General features: G+C 38.8%; 2 protein-coding genes and 2 long non-coding RNA genes across 16 annotated transcripts in view; 3 read left to right on the top strand and 1 right to left on the bottom strand.

Moving 5' to 3' along the window:
- Positions 1-19,288, top strand: part of LOC105225669 (protein sneaky) — a 392,025-nt gene that overhangs the window by 167,619 nt on the left and 205,118 nt on the right. The window lies entirely within an intron of this gene.
- On the top strand, positions 12,357-13,969 carry LOC125776403 (uncharacterized). The gene is made up of 3 exons (XR_007421676.1): positions 12,357-13,216; positions 13,274-13,455; positions 13,525-13,969. It is a non-coding gene; the product is annotated as an uncharacterized LOC125776403 (long non-coding RNA).
- Positions 14,333-16,254, top strand: LOC125776380 (putative nuclease HARBI1). Of its 2 annotated transcripts, XR_007421654.1 has the most exons (3): positions 14,333-14,852; positions 14,911-15,337; positions 15,401-15,541. XR_007421654.1 is itself a non-coding variant. In XM_049448145.1 (2 exons), the coding sequence occupies exons 1-2, from the start codon at positions 15,332-15,334 to the stop codon at positions 15,929-15,931; spliced, it is 537 nt and encodes a 178-aa protein (XP_049304102.1). In that variant the 5' UTR covers positions 15,203-15,331; the 3' UTR covers positions 15,932-16,254. The 2 variants fall into 2 exon arrangements, 1 of the variants encoding a protein (XP_049304102.1); XM_049448145.1 differs by lacking the exon at positions 14,333-14,852 and having other exon boundaries at positions 15,203-15,337; positions 15,401-16,254.
- Positions 16,256-19,010, bottom strand: LOC125776408 (uncharacterized). 2 transcript variants are annotated; one of them, XR_007421684.1, is made up of 4 exons: positions 18,882-19,010; positions 18,408-18,825; positions 16,796-17,903; positions 16,256-16,738 (listed from the first exon to the last, which is right to left on the bottom strand). It is a non-coding gene; the product is annotated as an uncharacterized LOC125776408 (long non-coding RNA). The 2 variants fall into 2 exon arrangements; XR_007421683.1 differs by having other exon boundaries at positions 16,796-18,825.

Raw genomic sequence — 19,288 nt, 5'->3', positions numbered from 1 at the left:
TCAGACATGGTGTCAAAGAGAAAGATGCTCAGTATGCTTTGACATTTCATCATGAATAGACTTACTAACGAGCAACGCTTGCAAATCATTGAATTTTATTACCAAAATCAGTGTTCGACAATTTTTTTTTTTATCGACAAATTTTGTTCAGCGATGAGGCTCATTTCTGGTTGAATGGCTACGTAAATAAGCAAAATTGCTGCATTTGGGGTGAAGAGCAACCAGAAGCCGTTCAAGAACTGCCCATGCATCCGAAAAATGCACTGTTTGGTGTGGTTTGTACGCTGGTGGAATCATTGGACCATATTTTTTCAAAGATGCTGTTGGACGCAACGTTACGGTGAATGGCGTTGTTGCCAAAAATGGAAGAACTGAACTTGGTTGACATGTGGTTTCAACAAGATGGCGCTACATGCCACATAGCTCGCGATTCTATGGCCATTTTGAGGGAAAACTTCGGACAACAATTCATCTCAAGAAATGGACCCGTAAGTTGGCCACCAAGATCATGCGATTTAACGCCTTTAGACTATTTTTTGTGGGGCTACGTCAAGTCTAAAGTCTACAGAAATAAGCCAGCAACTATTCCAGCTTTGGAAGACAACATTTCCGAAGAAATTCGGGCTATTCCGGCCGAAATGCTCGAAAAAGTTGCCCAAAATTGGACTTTCCGAATGGACCACCTAAGACGCAGCCGCGGTCAACATTTAAATGAAATTATCTTCAAAAGTAAATGTCATGAACCAATCTAACGTTTCAAATAAAGAACCGATGAGATTTTGCAAATTTTATGCGTTTTTTTTTTTAAAAAAGTTATCAAGCTCTTAAAAAATCACCCTATACTTTTCCGTCCATTCCCGTGATTACAAAATTAGCCAGTTTTGTTGACGCTAGGAATCGTCGTTGCGATCCTTGGTCTATTAAGGCCCTATGTGTAAACAGTTCTCCCCGGTGCTCGATGGAGACGTTCTGTTGTGAGTAGTAGTACCCTACTTTGGATTTCGCTGTGTAATGATTGAGTTTTTAATTCTTTCGAGCAACATGGTGTTTCTGGGAGATTTTCGGGATTTACAGTTGAATCTAAGCCAGTATTTTTTTTTTTGCATTATTATATTGGGCTGAAAATCAAATAGAAAGAATGGTTTGTAGTCTTATAAGTTCTTCACTTGTTTTTTTTTTTTAATTTTTAGTAAGTTCATAGGTGTCGTTACTTATTTATAGACCAATAGTCTTCCATTTTCATACCTTGATTTTAGAGTTTCCCAAACCAAATTGAATTTATCGTAATTTAGTGCGAACTGTTTTGATATTACGTCTGCTTGACTTTTTTTTTGTATTGCTCTTTTGATAATGATTGATGTTAACCGCTATAAACATGTCCCGGAAGGACGGCCCGTCTTCATAACCTCCATGAAATGTTTCTGTGTCACATGTCATTGTCAGATTCTACTACATATGGCGTCATGAGTTTCTTGGAGTCGGATCCAAAAACTTTTCACGCTCAAAAATAAATTACTAAAATGGGATAAATTGCACTAACAATTTCTTTACAGTATGCTACCTGATGACAATGAAAATTGTTCAAATCCAACCAAAACTATTTAAGCCTCTAGTACCGAATATGTGAACCACAGTAGAGTAGACACCGCTTACGCGATTATAGCCGAGTTAACAATAGCGCGCCAGTCGTTTCATCCTTTCGCTACGCGGCGCCAACTGGAGCCAGGTCCTTCTCCACCTGGTCCTTCCAACGGAGTGGAGGTCATCCTCTTCCTCTGCTTCCCCCGGCGGGTACAGCGTCGAATACTTTCAGAGCTGGAGTGTTTTCGTTCATTCAGACAACATTACCTAGCCAGCGTAGCCGCTGTCATTTAATTCGCTGATCTATGTCAATGTCGTCATATATTTCATACAGCTCATCGTAGACCTGTTCATGCGGACTGGCCCCTCGGGAAGTATCGTAGTGGTTGTGGGTAAAACCCAAATGCGGGAAGAACTGGCTTTGTTAGTTGAACGTGGAGTTGCATTGCAAACGGGTGCCGGCCCCAGGCACGGCAGAGGTTTAAGATGGGCCTCGAAAACGACCAAGGTGGTTAGTGTGTTCATTCCACTTTGCCAATTGGTACTGAAAATGCCTGGCATTCTCAGGGTGCTGATCAATGCATTGATTTGATCCGCTGTGCTTTTGAGCGCCGTGGAGTAAGGCTGTCGTCAGCATGTATCCACGTTAAACACACCGGACGTTGACAACAGTGACGTGAGAGCCAAGTCACGAGTGAGACGACTGTTTGTTTGATGACAGGAGATATTTCGTCTTGTCCTCGTTCACTGCCAGACCAATTTGTTTTGCTTCCTTATCCAGTCTGGAGAAAGCAGAACTAACGGTGCGGGTGTTGAAGCCGATGATATCAATATCATCGACATACGCCAGCAGCTGTACACTCTTATAAAAGATTGTACCTGCTCGATTAAGTTCTGCAGCTCGAATAATTTTCTCCAGCAGCAGATTGAAGAAGTCGCACGATAGGGAGTCGCCTTGTCTGAAACTTCGTTTGGTATCGAACGGCTCGGAGAGGTCCTTCCCGATCCTGACGGAGCTTTTGGTGTTGCTCAACGTTAGCTTACACAGCCGTATTAGTTTTGAGGGGATACCAAATTCAGACATCGCGGCATAAAGGCAGCTCCTTTTCGCGCTGTCGAAAGCAGCTTTGAAATTGACGAAGAGGTGGTGTGTGTCGATTCTCCTTTCACGGGTCTTTTCCAAGATTTGGCGCATGGTGAATATCTGGTCGGTTGTTGATTTGTCAGGTCTAAAGCCACACTGATAAGGTCCAATCAGATTGTTGACGATGGGTTTTAATCTTTCACACAATAGATAGAACCTTATATGCGATGTTGAGGAGGCTTATCCCACGGTAGTTGGCGCAGATTGTGGGGTCTCCTTTTTTATGGATTGGGCATAGCACACTAAAATTCCAATCGTTGGGCATGATTTCGTCTGACCATATTTTACAAAGAAGCTGATGCATGCTCCTTATCAGTTCTTCGCCACCGTGTTTTAATAGCTCGCCCGGCAATCCAACTGCCCCCGCCGCTTTGTTGTTTTTCAGGCGGGTAATTGCTATTCCAACTCCTTCATGGTCGGGCAATGGAACGTCGGCTCCATCGTCATCGATTGGAGAATCGGGTCTTCTCCTGGCGTTGTACGTTCACTGTCATTCAGCAGGCTGGAGAAGTGTTCCCTCCATAATTTAAGTATGCTATGGGCATCTGTGACTAGATCACCTTTGGGGGTTCTACAAGAGTATGCTCCGGTCTTGAATCCTCTGTAAGCCGCCGCATTTTTTTGTAGAATTTTCGAGAATTACCTCTGTCGGCCAGCTTATCAAGCTCTTCGTACTCACGCATTTCGGCCTCTTTCTTTTTCTGTCTGCAAATGAGTCTCGCTTCCCTCTTTAACTCTCGGTATCTATCCCATCACGCACGTGTTTTGATCGATCGTAACGGTGCGAGGTAGGCAGCCTGCTTTCTCTCCGCTTCGACACGGCACTCCTCGTCGTACCAGCTGTTCTTTTCCACTTTCCGAAAACCAACGGTTTCGATTGCAGCTGTACGTAAGGAGATTGAAATGCCGTCCCACAGTTCCCTTATACCGAGTTGTTGACGAGTGCTCTCAGAGAGCAGGAGAGCAAGTCGAGTAGGAAATCGTTCGGCTGTCTGTTGTAATTGCAGCTTCTCGACGTCGAACCTTCCTTGTGTTTGTTGGCGTGCGTTTTTTGCTGCACAGAGGCGGGTGCGAATCTTGGCTGCAACAAGATAGTGTTCCGAGTCCTTGTTAGGACCTCGGAGCGCACGCACATCTAAAACACTGGAGACGTGTCTTCCGTCTATCACAACATGATCGATTTGGTTGGTAGTTTTTCGATCCGGAGACAGCCAGGTAGCTTGATGAATCTTCTTATGCTGGAATCTAGTACTACAGATAACCATATTTCGGGTCCCGGCGAAGTCGATCAGCCTCAACCCATTTGGGGATGTTTCCTCGTGGAGGCTGAATTTACCGACTGTAGTGACAAAGATACCTTCCTTGCCCACCCTGGCGTTAAAGTCGCCAAGCAGGATTTTGACATCGTGGCGGGGGCAGCTCTCATAAGTGCGTTCCAAGCACTCGTGAAAGGCATCTTTGGTCACATCGTCCTTCTTTTCCGTCGGGGCGTGGGCGCAAATCAGCGATATGTTGAAGAACCTCGCTTTGATGCGGATTGTGGCTAGACGTTCATCCACTGGCGTGATTGACAGTACTCGGCGACGGAGGCTCTCACCACGAATCCCACACCAAATTTGCGCTCCTTTATATGGTCACTATAGTAAATGCCACAAGGACCTACTCGTCTCTGTCCTTGTCCCATCCATCGCATTTCTTGGACGGCGGTGATGTCAGCCTTTATTTTCACGAGTACATCAACCAGCTGCGCATCGGCACCTTCCCAATTAAGGGACCGGACATTCTAGGTGCATGCCCTCAAATCATAGTCCTTATTTCGTTTGCCATGGTCGTAATAAAAAGGGGGTCTCTCATCCGAGGCTGTTTTGTCTTTTTCATTCCTACTGTTTTTTACGTGGCGGGTCCCACGCCCAGCGCACAACCCTTTGTGGGGTATGTTTCGCCTTCTCACTTTAGCTCGCCTTCAAACGGATGTTCTTAGGCTACCCAGAGAATACATACGTAAAAGAATCGTTTTTGGCCACTCCCAAGTGAATGGCGATCAGAGAACTTTCCTCACTTGCGTGAACTTCTTCACATGACTCCATCCTTAGTATGTGAGCTACCTTAATAAAACCAATTGTTTAGTATGGCATGATAACAGTTAATAAATAAAATCGGGTCGCTTCTTCCCCAACTCTCGTAAATGTAGTATATATACTGATTTTCGTTTTTCTAACAAATATGTCGTTAAGTGTATGACTTATATATATAGTATGTATTTTAGGGTGTTTTTTTTTAATTATTAAGTTTTTTCAATACCTTCACGAAATTTCCTTGGAAATACCCTAAAAAGAATTTCCTGAAAATTTTAGCCCTTAATATTAACATTAAGAAATGGACCAAGGCATGTAAAAATTTTCCATTGAAAATACACTACAATCGTAATTTTTAATCTTTAAATTCCTACAGCTCAGAGGTATTTTATGGCAAGGCTTTGACTTTACGCATAATTCTCAGAATCGTTCACTCTACAAAAGTGCCCAGTGAAAAAAAGTCGTAAGTCACACCGGCCAGGTGTACGTGGCTCTAAACCCGGTTTTTTTTTACGAATTTCGCGTTTTTTTGTATATATCTCGTAAATGACGGGAACTATAGAAAAAAATTTATTTGCTATAACAAAGGTTCGAGGTCAAAATCGCTATTATTAATATTTCTCGAGATGTTCGGCTTTTTAAGTAAGGCTTTATAGAATTTTTATAGATGGTAATAAGGTAAGTAATAAAAAATCTATGAAAATTGCATACAAAATAAATATAGTTTAAAAAAACTAAAAAACACGCTTTTAAAGCATAGAAAAGCGTGGCATGCTCGATATATGAAAAATACATATGTCACAAAGCACCCCACGCTTTTCTCACAATAATGCAGGAATTTTTCTTTCATGATAACAACAGTGAGCAACAAATAGAGACAACTACGAGTGTTTACAAACCACCACCAATTTTCATACCACAAGTTAACGACATAAATAAAATGATTATTTGTTTCTCAGCTCTAATTGGCAGAGAAAATTTTTCGTACAAGTCCGGTAGAGACGGACAAGCCAGAGTTATGCCTGCAAACAGTGACTCTTATAGAAAGCTTGTTAATTATTTAGACTCTGAAAATAAAATTTTTCACACTTATCAGCTAAAAGAAGATAAGCCCTATAGAATTGTCATAAAAAATATTCATTTTTCCACACCGATAGATGACATTAAACTTGGCTTAGCTCAACAAGGCCACATTGTGAGAAACATTATTAATGCAAAAAGTAAAGCAACAAAAATGCCAATGTCAATATTTTTTGCTGACCTAGAGCCATCAGCAAACAACAAAACTGCATTCGACATTAATCGCTTATGTAATGCAGTAGTCAAAATTGAGCCTCCTCGAAAATTTAATGACTTAGTTCAGTGCCATCGTTGTCAGGAGTTTGGACATACTAAACGCTATTGTAAAAAGCCATTCAGGTGTGTGAAGTGCGGTCTAGACCATTCCACCGCTCAATGCGAAAAAGACGTCGGTACTCCACCAAAATGTGTACACTGCTTGCAAAATCATACTGCCAATTACAAGGGTTGTCAAGTCTATCAGGCACTTGTATGCAAAAGAGATCCAACTAAGTCGACTAATAATAATCCAAGGCCTAAAGTCGGTACTATTTTAAATACCGAGCAACCACTTTACAACAACTTAAGCTACGCAGATATCACAAGAGGACAACAAAGCACTGCTGCATGCAGTCACAATAATTTAGAAAAGCTAGAAGCTCTGATCTCTAAACAAATTGAGCTGACCTCAGCGCTAATAACCATGATGTCTTCCCTTGTTGCAAAATTATGCAATTAAGTCTAAAGATGGCTATCTGGAACGCCAATGGACTAAGTAATCATAGATTAGAAGTCGAACATTTCATTGTAACCAAAAACATAGATATACTTATGATATCCGAAACTCATTTCACTACCAAGTCTTTTTTTAAAATTAATGGTTACGACCTTATTACATGCAACCATCCTGATGGTAAAGCACATGGTGGATCTGCTATTATTGTTAAGTCCGCTTTAAAATATAAGATACTAGAACCAATCTCGTTGCCTTCAGTTCAAGCAGCCTCTATTGAAATCACAAACGTTACTGGAGGAATCGCCATAACCGCACTTTATCTACCTCCGCGTTTCAAAATAGATAAAAAGTCATTTATTACGTTTTTCAACAAACTGGGCAGTCGATTTCTGGTTGGTGGTGATTTCAATGCCAAACATCCATGGTGGGGATCTCGTCTTACTAATCCGAAAGGTCGCGAACTATACAAATGTATAACAGAAAAAAATCTTAACGTTCTTTCTACCGGCAGGCCCACTTACTGGCCCACTGATCCTAACAAGATACCTGATTTAATCGATTTTGCTGTTCACTTAGGAATTGATTCCAATCTCCTCGAAATATTCAATGATGACGATCTTAGCTCAGATCATTCCGCTCTCATTATTAATTTTAATTCGCCTGCTTTAGTCACTGCTCAGAAGCAGCGTATATTAAATAAGAGATCTGACATAAAACTTTTTCAAGCCCGACTTGAAACCAATATTAATCTCAACATGGAGATTAACTCAACAAGAGATTTAGATGATGCTGTGGAAATATTTACCAACAAAATACACGAAGCCGCCTTTTTAGCGTCAACGAACAGTTGTAAAAAATCTTGTCGAACACAAAGAAATAGGCAACCATATTCTGATGAAGTCTCTGAATTGGTTAAACACAAGAGGCGACTTCGAAGGATTTGGCACAACAGCAGGAATCCAAATGACAAAACAGCCCTTAACAAAGCAACCAAGGAGCTTAAAACTAAGTTGGCTGAACTTAAAGAAGAATCGATAGGAGAATACCTCAAAAATGTTGATCCAAACAAGGACGGGGACTATAGTATATGGAAGGCCACCAAATACCTAAAACGGCCCACCGTAAGACAGGTTCCGGTAAAAGATGCCAACAATTCTTGGTGTAGATCAAACACAAGCAAAGCTCATGCTTTTGCCAACCATCTTAAAGCATCATTTGAGCCATTTAACTTCAACAGTACCAGCCAACGCCGGGACGTTGAAGAATACATCGACAGTCCATGCCCAATGGATAAACCTCTAACAAGCGTAAGACTCTCAGAAGTTCAGTCGGAAATTTCGCGGTTAAAAAATTCAAAGTCTCCAGGTCACGACAATATCGACGCATGGACAATCAAAAATCTTCCCAAGAAATGCCTGTTATTTTTAGTGTTGCTTTTTAACTGTAGCTTCAGGCTAAGTCATTTCCCTACGCAGTGGAAATGTGCTGAAATAACTATGATACCAAAGCCAAACAAGCCGGAAAATGAGTTATCTTCATATAGACCAATAAGCCTACTGACAATATTCTCGAAAATACTCGAAAGAATATTTCTTCGAAGATTACTGCCAGAGCTGGAAAGGCAATCAATCATCCCAGATCATCAATTTGGTTTCAGACAAATGCACGGTACACCAGAACAATGCCATCGTATTGTGAAATCTATACTTTGTAGCCTGGAAGAGAAGAAGTATTGTTGTGCGATTTTCCTAGACATTCATCAGGCATTTGACAGAGTCTGGCACTCAGGCCTACTGTACAAAATTAAAAAGATACTACCTACCCCGCTCTATCTCTTCCTCAGATCCTATCTGAGTTTCAGGCATTTCTACGTTAAAATTCAAGACGAAATCTCGGACATACACGAGATAAAAGCAGGAGTCCCCCAAGGTAGTGTTCTGGGACCAACGCTCTACACAGTTTTTACCGCAGACATGCCAATACTAGAAGACGATAAATTAATAGTTGCCACCTACGCAGACGACACTGCTATACTTTCATCCTCCTACTCGGCTAGTGAAGCTGCTGAAACCGCACAAGCACAGCTAGATCAATTGCAATCCTGGCTTAGAAACTGGAACATCTCGGTAAACGCCTCGAAATCTGCTCAAATCACCTTCACATTGAGAAAAGAAGAGTGCCCCAGCGTAAATCTTAATGGAGTCATAATTCCTAAATCCAATAGTGTAAGATACCTCGGATTACATTTAGATAAAAGACTTACTTGGCGCGAACATATTAGAGCCAAGAGAACACAGCTCAAAATTAAAACAAGAAAAATGTATTGGTTGCTTGGCCCCAAGTCTAAACTTAGTCTGAAAAACAAAATGCTTCTCTACAAAGCTGTGTTAAAACCTGTGTGGTCTTATGGCATTCAAATTTGGGGTACTGCAAGTAAATCCAATATAAATATTATTCAAAGATACCAGTCAAAAACTCTTAGACTGATTGCTAAGGCTCCGTGGTATATCAAAAATATTCATCTCCACAAGGATCTGAACACATCTACGGTGATTGACGAAATAAAAAGATACAGCTCTAAATACATCACAAGACTAAATTCTCATCCCAACACACACGCCATAAACCTATTAGACAACAGTGAAGACACACGACGACTTCAAAGACTGCATCCTCTAGACCTGCCCTTTAGATCGTAAAAACTAATTAAGTAGTTAATACAAAAATAATCATACGATAATCATTTAGATCGTAAGAACTAATTAAGTAGTTAATACAAAAATAATCATACGATACATTTAATGATCACCCTTACTTTAAGGCCAAATTGCACTTAATGCATCAATGTGAATTATATTAGTCAATTACATTTACTTATTGTTTTACGACAGATTGTAAATAAAGATATGCAATAAAAAAAAAAAAAAAAAAAAAAAAAAAAATCGAATACAGTCAAAAGATCTACAACGACTAAGTGCTACATAAGCTCGTCCAGCAGCAAACAGTCGAGAGCCCAGATAAATTACTGCATGCTCTACTGTACAACCTTGCATCTTATGAACGGTCGACGCCCAAGCCAGTATGCTATTTAAATGTCACCAAAACTAGTTTTATATATATATTGCATACTTTTAAGCGCATCTTTTTGGTGAGCTGCTTAAACTTACTATCGCCTTCCTACAGTGTCGCTCAAATATTCTAGGTTTCAGTAGCACTTAAAAAAGTTACATACATACATACATACAAGTGAAGCTAATAAAAGCGTATTAATTAGTTTATGAGATGTAAATTCATTCCTATTTTGGGAATGGTTTGAAAAGCTGTTTCATGAATTAAGTTTGTAAAACCTTCAACTGCATCATCCAGTTCAACTTGAGACTTAATAAAAGTGTTAAGTATTATATGTATTTTGCAATATCCAATATTCAAAAATACCAAGTTCACTTTTATTGCTTAAAGCCGAATAACTGACTATACTCGTAATAGGCGAATGATCAGGGCTTAGTTCATCGGAACTACAGGAATTTTTAATGAATCATTCGGCCAGTAGGTAGACTCACCGCTTGACAGAGTTTGTAAATTATTCTTTATAATGCATTTATAAAGCTCTCTACCCTTTGGATTTGAAATACGTGAGCCCCACCAGGGATGCTTAGTGTTATAATCACTTCCCACATAAAATCTTTGACCGAAAGAGCTGAAGAAACTGTGTTATACTATGGCTTGGTGGTGAATACAAAGCATAAATGTGTAAATCAGTAGGGGTATTCTCTTGCTCTTGCAAAACCCTTGCACTGTGCAAGAATTGCATATATTTCCTCTTGGTGCACCGGCACAACAACAAACACACGCAGAAAATTATTTGCAATGCCTGTAAAATATGTCAGACCAAAACCCATATATAATTGCAACCCTGTTTTAGCCGTCAATTTACATAAAGACATATTACGTTGTTAAATTGTTGAGGAAGGTAAGTTTTAAATAGATTTTTTAATTTTTATTTAAATTATGAAGATTTGTTACAGGTTTTTTTGTTAAAAATATATGCAGAAGGTGCGCAAATTCACAATAGCCATACGTAATAGTCATTCACAATAAATTGACCGAATCAGCCGTTCATATATCACTAGATTCTGCAGTGGGTGCTCTCGTGCCCTTGTATATTTCGGTATAGTATTTTTGCAATCTGCAATCTTGCAAGAGCAAGCGAATACCCCTATTATTGTTAGATTTTATTTCCAGTAGCTTGCGTTGATGGTATTTGAATTGTTTCAAGTGCATCATATACATGACTTAATTAAGTTTGCACAGCTTGCATGAGCCTTGTTAGTTGGATGATTAGAGACGACTATATCATAAATTTTTATTTTTAAAAATGTTTTATTTGTGAAGTGTGTGGCACAATTCCGATTTGGCGCCGCGATTTGAAGGTACCGTTGGAAAGAGGAAGTCCTCCTGATTAAAAAACATATGGAGTTATAGGGTCCGCAAACGCTTATTTTAGGAGATATTCGGCCTTAAAGTTCGAAAATTCGCCAAATTGGACCATTTCAGGAAGCTATTTCACCACATTAAAAACACTTTATTCACATTTTTTCCTTCAAATTAATAAAATTACACTATAATCTTTTAACATTTTACACATTTTACACTTTTAGCATTTTTTTTTTTTTAACTAAAAAATCTTTATTTTAAAAATTACATTTTACACTTGTTTGAACCTCATTTGTTTACCAAAAATTACGACGAAATGGAGCGCTGCCATGTGATGATAAGGCAATTCACTGAAATTCCTTTATTTCACAAAAATTCCTCTATTCATGCATATGGATATTTTCTTTTTTAAATTTATTAATTAAATAAGTAATATTATATACATGTATTAGCAATATTATATAATAATATTATATATACACATGTATAAGTAATATTATATAATAATATTACGTAATAAAGTGTAAAGTATACAGTACAGTACGAAAACTCAAATTTTCTTTCAATATGAGTGCATGATAACCGAAAAATATAACCACTTCATACTCAAAGCTCATATTTTAAATATAATAATGTATATATCGTCGCCTAAAATGCAAACCAATGTATCATCAAAAATAAATGGAAATCGCTGACAGATATAATAACCAAAATTTACCATTTTATAACGAAAACTTAAATTTTGAGTGCATGATAACCATAAATTATAACCACTTTATAACAAAAAGTCAATATATTTTTTTATTTTCAACGCAGAAAGGGGTACTACGCGAAAGTACTTCAGTCACCCCGGGTATTCGCTCGGCCAGGGTTATTTTTTTAGAGCGCGGCCGAAGGCCGCCAACCCAGAAAGGAGTACTATGCGAAAGTACTTCAGTCACCCCGGGTATTCGCTCGTAATATTATAATATTATCACACGATTTTACTTATCTGTGTTTATTAAATATAAATCACATATTATTCATATATTCATATATGTATGTATGTATGTATAATATGTAGGTATATGCAAAAGTGTTCATATTCAATTTTAGCTTGAAAAATCTTCTTTATAGTTTTTTATAGTTAATAAAGAAAAAAGAATCACTCGAAAGTACAAACAAAGAAAACGCTGTGAAACGCTAAAAAATTCTTCACTTTTGGTTTTTAAGGTGTGGCAACGCTGGTTTTCCTCGTAAATATAAACACTCTAAACTTTGCAGCCATAAATTTGATAAGTGATTTTAAATTTGGCTGAAAAATTACAAAATAAAAGTGAAAAGTGAACTCATTTCAATATTAAGAGTGTATATTTAAATATAGTGAATATATAACACGTGTTCTTAGGGCAATTTTTGAATTTTTAAAGGTGATTATTTTTAAAAATATTAGCTATTTTTACATAATTTTTGGATATTTCTACTCTGGAGAAGCCCCCTATCCGTACATACCCCATTTATACGGAAATTCGGTTTTTTTTTACACCTCCGCCAAAGTAATCGGAATCGTGCCAAGTGTGTTACTGACACTAACATTATGTCAATAAAATTTTGATTTAAAAATATCTCAATTTCTTGAGTATGACGGGCTATGCCATTGGCATTCCATATTGTTAATCTTATGCCGGTATTCTGCTTGTCACGATTGTCTCATGTCTCTAATTGAGACAATAGTAATTTAGTGACTCTGTTAAAACTTTTTCTTCATAATTGCACAGTACAATTATTGAAAACTAATACTGAAATAGTTTATAATAAATGCTTAACATATGCATTTTATCTGAATCAATTGTTAAGTTAATATGAAAAAATTTAACAACACAGTAATCGATTAACACATGTGTTCATCTTTATATTTGATAATAATGGAAAAGGAAGGTAAGTAATTGTAAACAATATAAATTTCATTTTTTTATGATTATTATAATATATGCATCATATATCTTTTTTACAGATCATAATAAAGTGTTGCGCACCTCGAAGGAGCAAATAGAGTGCTATCTTATCTTTGTGCGGGTTCACCCGGAGATAAAGTTACACAAAAATTACCCTTCGCGGCCGAAAAGAATGGCGGAGCTTTGGGCGGAACTCTCCGTGCAATTAAATGCCCTAAAAGGGCCCACCCGGGACCCCATGAAATGGAGAGAGGTAATTTTTAACCATATATATTGGCATATGCATGTATTTATGTCCTTTGTTTTACAGAATCTGAGCCATTGGAAAAACCAAGTAAGGTCACGCGCAAGGAAAGCCAAGGCGCACAAGCTGGCGACAGGTGGCGGACCCATCTCAACAATTGAGCTCTCTGAAACGGAGCAGAGAGCGTTGGATACGTTGGGACAATCGCGGTTGATGGGTTGACTGATGTACCAGCCATTGGCACAGAGGTAAGAATAACAAGAAAGATCAATACGAGTGTGCAGAATTTATAATTGTTTTTTCTTTTTCTAATTTAGGAAGAAGTAGTATTCACAGCTGCACCATCGCCCCTGAATACGACTTCGGATGCGTCCAATGACTGCACTCCGTCATCGTCCCGCAGCAAAAAAATGACGACGGACGAAATGTTCCGCAATTATATAGATGTAATGAAAGGGAAAGCCGAGGAGGAAAGAGATTTCCGTATTAAAACGTTAGATTCAATCAACAAACACACGGAGTCTATCAATAATTTAGCGGCAGCGATGGTGTCGCTTGCTCAGACCATTGTGAAAAAAACAGAAGAGAAAAAGTGAAAAATGTGTACATATGTATATGAATTATTTATTGTTATGTTTTTTTGTACAAAAAGTGAAAAAGAAAAATGTTCCTTTTTATGTATGTTCCTTTTATATATATATATATATATTTTATTGTTATGTTTATTTAATTTAAAAATGAAATAAATGAATTTTGAATTGAATTATGTTTTAGTAGAATTTTAATTATCTAATGTGTTAATGCACCTTTGACGTGCTGCTCTGCCTCGAGTGTAATACGTTTTTGTAAAATATTGTGAAATATTGTACAAGTATAAACAAATAATGCAGCATTGGAATGTTTGTACCGCAATGTACGATCTCTTGAAATGCAACGAAAGCGTGATTTTAAAACTCCGAATGCTCTTTCAATCGTGTTTCTTGCTCTTATGTGCCTAGTATTGAAATTTTGTTCATTTGGTGTTTCAGGGTTTGCCACCGGTATAAGAAGCCATGGCTCCAATGGATATTCCGAGTCACCCAAAAGCCATTTAAAAGCTCCATCAGAGTGTTCTCTTATTAGCTTTATCCTTGCTGGCGAAGTAGTCCATATACCGGAATCATGACATGAGCCGGGAAATTTTGCATTCACGTGCCGGAAAATTAGTTCATCGTCACAAACCTATTGGGAAAATTATTTATTAGTTATTGAATATAATACTTACCGCTTCAACATTAATGCTATAATAACCTTTTCTGTTCATATACAGGCAGGTTCTGGAATTCGAGTGGAAGTGGAAATCAAAATGAATGCAAAAACGAGTGAATTTGCTTTCGGTGTTCTGAAATCCGAGTTTTTTTTTTTCATTTTAGAACTCGTTTTATATTCACCCTATAAATGAACTTTACATCTGTCAAATGTAAAAATGAACTGATAGCTGTCAAATTATTTGTCAACAAGAAAAATTAAAACGGGGCGAAATAAAAATGAGTGCTTTGGTTATATTATCCTCAATTATTTTAGAAAGAGAATTACATGCAGAGGAAGCTGTTAGCAGGAGGATTTTACGTGACCATTCAAATCCATTAGATGTGGCGGATTTCAAGTAAGAATGTAACATTTAAAAATTATTAAAGAGCGCATGCAAAAAATCTCTTTTGAAGGTTTGTGGCGAGCTACCGGGTAAACAAAAAAGCTTTTGAAATGCTGGTTAGCGTCGTAGCTCCGCATGTCAAAGAAAGTAGCATCCCGGCACGACTGCAGTTGGCGGCCACACTAAGATTTTTAGCCGAAGGTGGCTTTCAAAAATCAGTTGGGAAGGATGTTGTTGTTGCAATGGGTCGCAGTACAATTTCGAAAGCTCTTAAGCGGCTGCTTAATGTTTTAGAAAAATACATTTGTCCACAATGGATTAAACTTAACATGACGGAGGCCGAAATAGCTGCATAAAAACAACATTTTTTACAAAACTTCGGCATACCTGGCGTGGTTGGATGTGTAGACGGAACACATATTCGGATAACAAAGCCGCATAAAGATCCAAGCCTTTTCTACAACCGAAAAGGATATTTCAGCATCAACGCAATGATTGTAAGTACCAGTTATATTTGTAACTTTATTGTTGGTAACCAATTTTTTTAAATTTTCTTTTAGATTTGTGACTACAATATGACAATAAGAGCAATAGATGCCCGTCGCCCTGGTTCAAGCCATGACGCTTTAATTTGGAGTGTGAGCAGAGCTCAAGAGTATTTCCAACGCAACTACGAAGGCGGTGAACGTGGCTGTTGGCTTTTGGGTGATGCTGGCTACGCGTTGCAACCATATTTGCTAACTCCGTTTAGGGATCCAAGTGTTGCAACACCACAACATACTTTCAATCAAAGACACTCTTCGGCAAGGAATATTATAGAAAGAACTATAGGTGTTTTAAAAAGCCGATTTAGATGTCTTTCTCGTCTCCTACAGTACCAACCTCATAAAGTAGTGCAGATGAGAAATGTTTGCTGCGCTTTGCATAAAATTTGCAAATACTATAAAGTGCAAGAATTGGTAGAGTTTGCCTCAGGAGATGATGAAAACGAACACAGTATTAATATAGAAATAACAAACGAAACAACGCTTGATGGAGAGGCTGCAATAATGCGAGATACTATAGCCAACCTACTTCATATGAATTCTTGAAAATAAAGTGCGCGTTGAAATAATGCAAATAGATAGTAATGGATTTCAAGTTCATATGTAAATATATTTCATTTATTTAAAATTATTATTATTATATGTAAATATATTTCATTTATTTAAAATTAAAAATATCACATTAAGTGTAGTTCAGTTTGAATAAAAAAAGTGAATTTAGTTCACTAAACAAAATAAAAATCACATAAATTCATTGAAAAAAAATTAATTGTTGTTGCCGCGATTGTACTTTGCGCACATTTTGAGCTCTTGCAGCTCAAACTCCTTCATTTTTATCTCATTCTCCTCTTGTCTAAGCCTTTCCAGTTGTAGGTGGTGACGCATGTTCACGGCCGTATTTTCTTTAACGGCGATGGTCAATTCTTTCACGGCATCACACACGCTTTTAAGGCCCGCACTAACTTCCCTCGTGGCGCCAACATTTTCCTCTAGCCCATGCACAAGGGTTTTCATGGCCACAGTCTGCTCATTAACATTTGCCCTAAGGCAGTCAGACCCCCCAAGCTGGCGTCTGCGAGATGGCGTTGAGAGGGCGGCACTGCTTGTGCATGGCAATTCTGCGTCTTAATCGTCGCTTGAATTGCCTGTCATCTCCTCAGAATTTTGAGGAGCACTAAAGTCAGCCGTTTTTTCGATGCCGCCCACTACGGTATATATGCCACACAACTGGGCAATTTTATCTTCTGTTGCTGTTAACGTGTGCTTGTTAAACGGCCCTCCCCCAGTTGCTCTAGCTTCGGAATTATTGTGGGCAACTTTTTTCCTGATAAAGGACTTCCAATCCATCCAAACCTAATGAAATATTAGATTTAGAAAAGTTCTTAAGAATTAGAAAATGTATTGTGTCACCTTTTTCCAGCCGGAAATATCTTTTTCTGGTGGGCCATGTTTGTTAAGCTCCGCTGCAAACTGCTTCAAAAGCGCATCGCTTTTGACTTTATCGCCTTTTACAAAGCCACGGGCGATGTCTTTATGGGCTTCCATGAATTGTATAATTATTGCATCCTGCTCTGGATTCTTATGTTTTCCCCTTTAAAAATAAGACATTTCAATTAACAATATTTTTTATAATCAAAATTAACTATTTTTAATCCTTTTTTGTGCAAAATTTAAACATTTAATTACACTTACATATTTGCGCAAACAAATTCCCAAGTTTGAATTGAAGTGAATGCAAACCGACAAATTTCTTGTGAATTCGTTTTCTAGAACACGCATATTCACTCGAAGTTCATTTTTGAAAAAAATGTGGAAATGAAACGGGGGAAGTGGAACATAGAACACCAAATGTCGGATTGAAAGTGAATTTGCTTGATATTCACTCGGAAGTGAATCACAGAACCTGCCTGATAATCAGGCGGTACAACTGTGTTTGACAAGGCAGGTGCAATTATGCCAACATTAGTACAATCAATTGCTCCAATTACACCTTCTATTCCAAATTTCGAGTAAAATCTGGAATAAAATTGTTGAATAGCGATTTATTTTCTTTTAAATTGGAAAACAACTTACCCAGTCTTAATTCTATTATATTCTTCAACAGAATTAGGAAAACACACTTCGCCGTGTTTACGCTCCACCACCAATTTACAAATATATTCGATACAACGGGAAATGGTTGATTGGCTCATCACCGCGAAATATGCATTTCCCACTGTAATGGGGTTTCTTTCATAGCTGAGGTATGCTCAGCCGCTCCATGGTCAGCCTTGGGACCCACAAACCCTTAGCAAATAAAAGATCTAATTCAATAGATGAAGTGTTCACACCCATCTTTCAGTGGACAACCAGACCAGCGTGATGTAAGCGAGTGATAAAAGCGAGTGAAATTGACGAGCCAGGCGTTGACGCTTGGTGAAGCTGGCACGGCGATGTATGCGGCGATGATGAAAACGGATGAAATTAGCCTGTCAGGCGTTGACGTTTGTTGAATCGGGTAGTGTTTTCCGGGGCTCCTCTGCGAAGGAGAGATATAATTGTCAGCGTACTGTGTTGGTTGACCTCCCACTATTGACTGTCTTGCATTGTCCTTACATTCCATGTCGCCTGTCAGTCGCGTTAGTTTTTAATAACGGTCCCGTAAGCAGCGGTACTGACGCCACGTGTTCTCGACGCGGCTACGGCAGTGCCATCGCGAGCATTGGCATCACCCAGCGGTGATGCCTTTGCTGCGCAAGGCACGCGAATTCCCCCAACTACCGGGCAAAGCCATCGCGAGCACTGGCATCACCCGGCGGTGATGCCTTTTCTGCGCGAGGCCTGCGATCCCTCAACTACTGGGCAGGGCCATCGCGAGCACTGGCATCACCCGGCGGTGATGCCTTTTCTGCGCGAGGCCTGCGCATTCCCTCAACTACTGTATAGGGCAGTCATCGCGAGCAATGGCATGATGCCTTTTCTGCGCGATTTTCTACCCCATACTGCCTACTTCTACTTCCTACTTCTATTGTTTTTAACTTACCCCTGTCTGATGCTGTCGATGGCGACCGTCCTCGCCAGAGTGCTGGAAGGAATGATCGCACTCGATGTGAAGTGCTTGCTTATATAACAGCACAGCGCAGCTTTCGTCACCGTAGCGAGGTAAGTATGCGTATGGTGCGTTAGGACGTATGGTGGAAAGCTCTAGCAGCTTTCAACATCGTAGTGAGGTAAGTTGTGTGCTTATGGTGCGGGTACATGATGTAAGGCTCTAGCAGCGTTCAATATCGTAGTGAGGTAAATTGTGTGCGTATGGTGCGGGTACACGGTGGAAGGCTCTAGCGGCGTTCAACATCGTAGTGAGGTAAGTTGACGTAAATTATTGTAAGGTGGTAAAAGCCACGTTACACCACGCAACACTGATATGAGCCATTGCATAAAAAATATAAAACTGAAATAATCTAGAGAAATTTGATTGCATGAAAACATGTTTCTTTAAGGTTAAAATGTAACTCACCCGAAGTTCAAATGGAATCGATGTTTGCTGTTGGTCATATGGCTTGAGTTGATTAATGAGATCCCGGCACAAAGATTTGGGAAATCGAAAGAACTTCCTGAATGTGTTCTCTTCGTATGAAAACGGATCTTTTTTGTTTCGCAAAACAGTCAGATTGCGCCTGCGAATGTAGCTAGAAGATATGCACCTTATTATCCATTATTGCAAAATTATAAATATTAATACATTACCCTCTTCCTCCTCTCGTTTTTTCATCATAAGGTAAAATAGTCCAACTTCATCAGCCATTGCTTTGCTCTTGTTTTTCTATGACTTGGTGCAAAGCATATAACAAGTTAGAGACTGATATTGCTCAATTAGAGATGAGACAAACTCGCCAGAATACCAAACAGTCACTAAATAGATTT

Source organism: Bactrocera dorsalis, chromosome 2, assembly GCF_023373825.1.
Source record: "Bactrocera dorsalis isolate Fly_Bdor chromosome 2, ASM2337382v1, whole genome shotgun sequence".
NCBI classification, from domain to species: domain Eukaryota; kingdom Metazoa; phylum Arthropoda; class Insecta; order Diptera; family Tephritidae; genus Bactrocera; species Bactrocera dorsalis.
This window is presented reverse-complemented; position numbering and strand designations above follow the sequence as displayed.